This window comes from Dendronephthya gigantea, unplaced genomic scaffold (genome assembly GCF_004324835.1).
Source record: "Dendronephthya gigantea isolate DGI-Jeju-01 unplaced genomic scaffold, DenGig_1.0 000128F, whole genome shotgun sequence".
Taxonomy (NCBI): Eukaryota; Metazoa; Cnidaria; class Anthozoa; order Malacalcyonacea; family Nephtheidae; genus Dendronephthya; species Dendronephthya gigantea.
This window is the reverse complement of record NW_021163138.1, coordinates 405,168-413,975: the sequence shown is the minus strand read 5'-3', so window position 1 is coordinate 413,975 and position 8,808 is coordinate 405,168. Positions and strand designations below refer to the sequence as shown.

General features: G+C 35.1%; 1 protein-coding gene across 1 annotated transcript; it reads right to left on the bottom strand.

The window, feature by feature from the left end:
• Positions 1-458: 458 nt before the first annotated feature.
• LOC114535962 (ATP-dependent DNA helicase RecQ-like) lies at positions 459-3,074 on the bottom strand. The gene is made up of 3 exons (XM_028557301.1): positions 3,035-3,074; positions 918-1,296; positions 459-723 (listed from the first exon to the last, which is right to left on the bottom strand). Exons 1-3 carry the CDS (start codon positions 3,072-3,074, stop codon positions 459-461), a joined length of 684 nt encoding a protein of 227 aa, XP_028413102.1.
• Positions 3,075-8,808: the final 5,734 nt, after the last annotated feature.

Below are 8,808 nucleotides of genomic sequence, written 5' to 3'. Positions count from 1 at the left end.
CAGGGCTTACTTCAGTGCAAGCATGTGTGCTAAACTTCCTCATTAACTCTTGCCGTCGGCAGGTATCTGACTGCAAGAATTCCTTCATGTCATTCTCACAGTATGCTGCAAGCCACCCATTATAGAGAATGGTACATGTACTGCTCTTCCCATCTCCCAGCTCTTCCAGACTTTGAACATACTGTTCTAAGTTTTTGATGGCCCAAAATGGATTACACGTCTGATTTCTTTACAATTCACTCCCATGCCAAAAGCAATTGTAGCTATTAAAACACGCAAGTGACTGTCAATAGCTGTCATATTTGCTAAAACATGGTCTTTCACAGACTGTGGTGTGCCAGCATGGAACATCTCCACAAGCCGATTGAGGTAAACATGAACCATTGTACATGTTAGCACTAAGATTGATTTCAAACATGCGGAACAATACTGAACATTTTTCCTTGTCTGACAATAAATTATTGTTCTTTCAGTTTGGCACTGAGTCTTTGAAGTTCAGTTCCTGACACTTCAAGACCACTTTCCTTATCCATGTAGGAGAGCATATACATTAAATTCATTCTATTTGGGTTCTGCTCAACAGTATACAGTTGATCCACATTAATGTCAAGACTTTCTAGTATTTGAGCTTTGGTGGCTTTTGTTGCTGTAGCAGTTACAATTACAAGCTTGGTGTTCTTTGGAACTAAGGCTCGGAGTTCTCCAAGACACCCAAACCATTTTCTGAAGGGGATTTTTTTGTTTCCTGCAGACAAGCCCCTAATGAAAAAGCTAGTATTAAACCCTTATTTTAAATGATATATACTTTTGCAATTCAGGGTTTGTTTTGCATACGATAAGTACACACGAAGATAACACTTTACACTTACCACTGAACAATACAATGAGATAATACAATGAGCTTTATCAATAGCTACGCCACAACTTTCGACGTGGACTCCGTGTCTGAAAATATATCTCTCCACGTCTCTGATGACAGGAAGCATTCCGGGGAACCATAAACGACTGTATAAGCACCATTTTTAACTTGCTGAATGGTGTCTGGGTCAGAACATAACTCGTCAACGACAGCCACAGATGGTATACCAAGATTCTGCAAATATTCCACTTGGTCTTTCATCAACGCTTTAAGTGGTGATATGACAACAAGAACGCTTGTTCCTCGAGGGTTACCAAACAACGAGTCAAACACGACCGTCAAACTCTGAAATATTAGAGATTTCCCTGCTCCAGTCAGCAAGCTAACAAAAAGATTCAAATCTCTTTCAAAAAATGCTTTTATTGCTTCCTCTTGTTCTGGATACAAACTTTCAATGTTAAATTAAGTTGCAACAGAAGAGAATGCTTTTCCCCAACGAATTGCCGCCGCCATGTTGCGATTATATAAAAAAATTTTACTATATATAAACATAAATTAACCACGGCGAACCAATGAAACGCCTGTATTACCTGGCGACCAATCACAATGAACTATCCAGATTCTGGATAGTAGCTACGTCACAGAACACGAAAAGTTGCGCTGATTCATAGTCTGTTTCTTCCGGCAAAACAAAATAAAGCAAACAGACTATGCGTAGTCTAAGCAACAGAGCAATTTCAAAAATACTGTGTTAAAATACCAGACAACAACATACAAAATATAGTAGCTATGCTCGAAAAACTTGTTAATGACGATTAGATGGCGGATTGAATTGGATTGTGAACCTACATACAGGATACTTATAAGCCATAGCATAACTGAAATTATATATTGGAATTATATATGTCAACGCACGATATGGTTTTGTGATAATTTATAGCTTAAAACCGAACAATTTATGATCAGTGATGTAAAATGATAAAAGAACGCTGGGGTACCCTAATGAGAGAAAAATATAAAAAGAATTTTGACGAAAACTAAGCCTTTAAAAGACCTACTGACCTAGTCAGGAGGGAGTTCAAATTTGATGGAAATCGCTTCGCGGGAATTATGATTGTATTAAAGTTATATCGCTGCAGTTAGAGATATTTAAATATAGAAAGATATTAGATCAATAACTTTAAACTAACCTTTTAGGAATCTTTGACTCTTGCTTGTATTTTTCGAGGTAATTTACATCACTTTTGATGTGTCGAACAAATTATTGCGAGTTCTGCTATTCTGTAAGTTTGTATTTGCATTTAGATAATATTAGATAATATTCAAATAGAGTAAAAAAGGGGAATTGCAGATATTACAGTACCTGTAGAATGGAGAGAAAATTTTAGGATGTTGAAGCAATCATTTACGTTATTATGCAGAGAACTAAATCACTTTATTGCCCGCAAAAAAACACATCTCAGAATTTGCCAAGGGTGGTAACACTCCACAGGAACAATTCTCTGGGTATCGCCTTTCATCTGCTAGAATGGTTGTGTAATGTGCTTCTGGTCGTCTCAAAGCTCGTTCTGGGATCTTTCAACGCCCTATTGATCTAAACATGGACAGCATACCAACAACCATTCATTCTTGTTTTGTTTTGCAAAATTTTTGCGAAATGCATAAAGAATCAATTCCTGATGACCAGACCAGAGCAGTGACTCTGCATGACCAACAATTTCAACCTTGAGCTGAGGCAACTGCAGAAATGCATAACAATGAACGTGATGGCAAAGTAATAAGGAGTGTATTCATGAAATATTTTGAATAAAACAATTGCTACAATAAATGCATAAAACAAAGGTAGTATATTTAACTTTAACTGGGAACATTAACTCGTTATATTTACGTCTTGCAGTAATATAGCACAAACTATAATACCCTACTGTTATGTATACCCTACTGTTTACTAATAGTTTTTATACTATTGTTACTATAATTAATGTTAATGATTGTTTTTGTCCATAACTTCTTGGGCATTTCACAGTAGAAATGTTTAAAGATATATACTATAGCAACTATAGTATAGTATAGCAAGACAATATGAACCCTACTCTTTTATAAATTATGCCATAATGACCTAGCTGCTAAATTAACATAAAAACTGTAAACTCAAAAGTAGTTTTTAAACCTAACCTGGTAGTTGTTTTTGTCCATCACTGCTTGGGTTGTTCATGAGTGAAAGAACTGGTGGTATTGAAGCAATTAGATGGATAGTATTGATTGAAAGCCAATGGTATTTCCTGATAGTTGGCAGAAGGAAACCTGCTATTATAATAGATGGGTGGTTTCTGTTGGCCTTCATACATCTTTTCCATCAAATTCATCAAGGCATACAGATTATTGTCAAAATTCTTCATGATTCCTTCAAAAAGCATTCTCATGAAATGGGTGGCAACATTTCCAACTGCTCCTGAGTTGACCCCTGCTGGGCAAAGGAAGTGCTAAGACAAAAAGTGCAAGTTATGAGTGACATCATTTACATATTAAAATAACTTAATTGAAAATAACCTTATGAAGTATGATCTCTATTTTGATGAAAAAGTCGGAACCTGGGAAGACATAAAAATTGTGTACAACAGAGATCAGCAACAATCCCTACGCTGTTGTCCAAGGCTCACACAAAGGCATAAACTGTAAACCCGAATACATTTGAAAAGATGAAAGTTTATAAATATGCGACACAAGCTCTTAGCCATACAGTTGCCTCAACCGTTTGCCTATGTATCTCTTGGTGCTTTACCACCTGCTGCTGCTGGCACAGCTGAGCTGCTTTGAAACTTTGACAACATTTTTGACTGCCTGGATATCTCTTCACTTAACAGTCCAAAGCTTTATAAGCAAGTAATTGCAGCAAATTCCACCCACCAGAAATTCCTGAAAGATATGTTGAAATTCATTTCATCAATAAAGGTTATTGAAAGATCAAGCTAAGAAGATGTAACAACGGAATTGTGATGCCTTAAAGGATGCCAAATGACTACAAACAGAGTTTTAGCATTGTGGAATGATTTGCAAAGAAACCATGGAAGAACATTTCTCAGGACCAGATGCTTAAAGCAAGACCCGCTTGAGAATTTCCTTGGTCTCATCAGGCAACAAGGTGGCAATTCTGACAACCCGACAACCACTTCAATTTACCAAAGCTTTTCGAACACTTTTCTTTAACAACTATTTGTCCACACTGCCTTCATTTAATTGCACGACTGATGCAAGCACATGTCTAGTGGACATTAAAGACGAAACCAAATCGAATGATTGTCTGGGTAATGAGAACAGATCAAAGAGTGCTAGATATGTAATAGATGAGAAAGAGTATAAAGACAACAAGCTTGAGAAGAATTTATTGTCTGTTAATGCACTGACATATGTTGCAGGTTATCTACTGAAAAAATGCCTCTGCAAACAAGAATGCATTACCTGTGCTAAAATATTTTGAACCACCAACCTGACCAACAGCAGCCAGTTATTTTGCTATTTCAAGGCCTACAATTAAGAAAATGGTGACTTTGGAGGATTAACAGTCCCTAATAATTAATTTGTGCAATATGTTACAGAAATAGAGAAAAAAGTGGTGGGGGAGATAGGTTCTTGCATCCAAGCACCTAAAATTACAGAGCACCAGATTGAAAACTACCATTGTTTTATCTGCCTGAGTTTTGGTAGTTCCCAAGCAAATACCTCGTCAAGCTCTTTGTAAAAATGCGTTTGCATTATATCTTAAAATTTAATAATCGAGAACTTGGTAAAAGATGTGTGAAAACGAAAAACAAAAAATATATTAAAATTCAACACCTGTAAGAAGACCATCAGTTTGATTGAAATAGTGTTGAATTCTTATAAAGAGTATTAAAGTACTTTTGACTCTCTGGATTTGAAAAATATTCACTGTAGCATTTTGAATATTGAAAAGTGCTACATAATTTAAACTCTAATCGATTGAAATTTTGTTCATATTTTGTCTTTTTAAAGACCTTAACTAGCAGTCCAATTTACGTACATATTTTATGTAAAATAGAAGCAATACAATAATAAGAAATTTGACTTTCTAATCTTATTTTCGCTATTGTTAATCGGCGTAATGATGACCATGTTTCGAAATTTCAAAATGTCTATGCGGCCTTGTGGCACAATATTCTGCTATTTTTAATCTGAAATTTTTAACAAAAAAAACTCTTTCGAAACAGTAAATATGTTATATGAAGTACTTACCATTCTTCTGCAAAATACGAGTCCCAAAACGTCCATTGTTTAAAAAACCTTTGTAAAAGAAGCATTCTTAATCGTTCGAATGCTGTTTTGCTAACTATTTGTATATAAATTCAGCCACCGACAAGGTCTGACACAGGGCGCTTATATATATAGGGCGGTGCAACGCCAGTACTTTTGTTGATCGATGTGGGGGATTGGTGGCTCAAAGCAGTTTTGCTTGATCAGTGGTGTTGCTCATCTATTTAACATCGCTTGTTTCCCAATTAAATCCAACAAGCTCAAAGCTTTAAATTTTCTTTAAAATTTTGGGGGGAAATTTTGTCGATTATTTGTAAAATAGAATTACGTAACAAAGGCAATTTATTACTCTAGTGATTACTACTTCAGATAGCATTGTATATTCTCGATACTTGTGCAGTGTATACGTAAAAATGTTGTGCGTATAAAACAAGGCTGAGACCTCAGGATAAAATCAATTTATTTCACCATGCAAGTAAAATAAATTTCATCTATTTTGTTACAAATATCCCTTTGGGGACATCTAAGCGGTAACAACGATGCAATAATTTGCACCAATTTTTTATTTACCATGTCTATAGCAATTTCGGGTATTGCAGTCTGTACCTCATAATCATTTCAAAATAAAAAATATATAGCAAAATTGCGATTTATCTACCACGGATGTAGACTCTTGCAAGCTTTATTGATATTTTTCCAAGATTGCTTCTGTGACGCCGACGTTATAACTGCGGTGGTAAGCAACCATACAACATTATAGTAGAAAGCGTATTTATGCAAAAAAGATTGAGTGGTTCGCAATATACAGCGTTGCAAAATTCATGGGAAAATTTTGTGTCTTATCCGGACAAGACACCCAAAGGCTCAACCAGTGCATCACAAGGCATTTCTCCAGCAAATCATGCAGCATTTTTGGTCAGGGAATTGTAAAGCAGAAACCAATTCAAAAAGCGATGAGTGCATGAATGTCAAACATTTCGAAGCTAATACAAATTGCCACAAAATGAGCGAGCATGAAACGATCAAAGATCATGCTGGATGGGCTTTGAAGAGATCGAGAGATGTTATTACAAAAGGCTCAAGCCAAATACCTCTACAAGAGAGCAATTAAGCATCATCAGTTTTATTTGCAGACCGATCGTCTGCATTGAGAAGTATTTCCTCCTTGGACAACAACTATAGGTTTGTTGTGAATGATAATGTCATTCCTTTCTTCGTGTTTCTTCATAAACTTGTCAAAGATATAATTAGACGAATCAATTTTGTGGCTCACAGAAGTGAAATTTTGTTGAAATGCCTAGAAGAGTTAAGCCGAAGCAAAGAGTTGAGAAAAAAATGGCTGGTTTTAATTTCAACAAATGCTGATACGAAAGCTGCTACTGTTGTGTTGCAACCATTGGCTATAGTGAAAAAAGAAAAGGCTATAGTGCAAAAGGGCTTAAGTGGAAAAAAAAGAGAAAAAAAATCGCTAAATCCAATCTGTTTTCTCTTCACATTAAGCTCATTTTATGACAAACAAATAGCAGTTCAAAAAGGAGGTCGAACTTCGAGAGCACATCTTTTACAAAAAAATGATAACAAGGCTGATCTGCTATACCGGACATTAGTGCACACCAAAATGCAATCGATATCCAGTCAGCTGGATTTTGTATTGTTCGTTTTTTAAACTTTCAATAACAATTTGTGAATTTGATTAACATAGATAGTATTGTCATGCAAATTATAAACCATCTAAAGCATATATAAATAGCAACAACTAAAGTATGCATACCGCATCATTTACACCATTTCCCGTTATTAATCTCCAATAGGAGAGTTATTAAGCTCCAGAGAGGGCGGAGCTGTTTAGGGTGACAAGGAGGCAAGTGACAATGTGTTTGGTCTGGGGATAGTGTTACAACTTGGAGGTGTAAAGATGCTCTTCAAAAATATACAATTATTGTTGATATGTGTGTGCTGGTTCTACAAGCTGGCTTATAAAATCTAATCCCTTTTTTACTTTTGCAATTTAGCTGAAACGTTGAGTTCATCCTAATGGCATCCCAAATGGAATTATTAACATGCAAAAATGATTGTGTTGCATATGTAGTTTTGATTCCATTTTGTTCTGTAGCGTAGCCAGCCTAAAAATTTGTCCTGCTATACATGCTAATATTTTGATGTTCATTTGACTGTGAAAACAATAAATTTCTAAAGAAATGAATAATTATAATAACTTGAAATTTATTTCTTTCAAATCTTTCAATCCATTGATGGATATTTAGAATGATTGAAAATATTTCTTTAATGTATGCAACAAAAGTTATCCCTTAAGTATATACTTAAATGCACTTTTGTTCAAAATTGAAAGTTATACGTTCAACAAAAGGAGATGGTTAACCATCAACCTTCTTGAAAATAGGTGTAGCGTGAATTAATGTAGACGATGAAGGATCTAGCAAATCTAAATCACTGTTCTCAATAGCAGATCCAGTGCATACGGTACATTTCTCAAGCGTTTCTATGACATGCAAAAGTGGACAAAATTACTTTTCCCAAATATATACATGACTCAATATTAAATATAAAGCAACAATACAAACATAGTACGAACTGCCTGGTATATAAAACCTGTAGTAAATATGTAAAACCATTTTCAAATATAAAACAAATTTATTTAGATAAAAAATCACCCGTTTCGCCAGAATCTACCAAGTGTAAATACTGTCAGATTGGTAAGGCAGGCGCAGTATTTTTTATACCCAGATTACCAATCCCAGGAATGTAGAGAAACACTACTCCCGGTCTACCGTTAATCATAGAAACATGTTTAAGATGGCGACAGTTAATGAGCGGCGTGCATTATGCTGTCTTTTATAAAACTGAAATATGCCTCGAAACATCAAACGAACGCTCCCAAGAGGACCTAATTTTGAATTTGTCGCATTCACAGACTCTTCCCCATCTCCAATACGACAAAGAATAGAATTGGCATCTCCACAAAATTGTGATAAAACGTCTGCGTGTGTAAATGAAGTCGGTGAATGTGAAGATAATTTAGGAACGTCCATGCAAACTTCATCATCATTTGTTTTCAGTGAGAGAGATCTCACTGGGATATTTAGTGAAAGTGATAGTGATAGTGAAAATAATGAGAAAGCTCCAGGAAAGTCAATTAGCTATGCTAAACAACAACAAAGCTCGACAAGAAACTGGGAAAATATATGGGAAAGCATATGGTAGATTGATTAAACTGCATTTCCCTATTAATGGAATATTTATATTTATTTTTATTCCTTAAATTAGCATTCTTTTTTCTGCTAAGGATGGAATGTTTTTACCAAGTCCAATGTTTAAGAGAATATTAAATCCTCGACCTTGGCATTCCTGTCTCGCATCAGAAATAAAAACAATTACTGCTATATGTGATGATGGTAAGTCAGAAAATCCAGTAATGGTATGTATGCCATATAAGAAAGCATTGTACACTGTAGCATTAAAGAACAAAGTCAGGCGCACATTGGCCTAACAAAAAGTGAAATACAATGAATGTTACATCCATTTCATTCTCAAATTCATTCAAAACCAATAATTATCAACTCATTCCAGGTATTATTTAAATGAGCTATTATTAGGGCTAGCTGTGAGTTAGGAAACAATGCAACATTTTGAAAATTTTGTATTTTCAAAAAAGGCTTTTA

Coding starts and splice junctions, on each gene's coding strand:
- LOC114535962 (XM_028557301.1), bottom strand. CDS start 3,074: ATGAACAACCCAAGCAGTGATGGACAAAAACAACTACCAG. Junction 1,297..3,034: donor TGGACAAAAACAACTACCAG/GTTAGGTTTAAA, acceptor GTTTGTATCCAG/AACAAGAGGAAGCAATAAAA. Junction 724..917: donor TCCACGTCGAAAGTTGTGGC/GTAGCTATTGAT, acceptor AATCCCCTTCAG/AAAATGGTTTGGGTGTCTTG.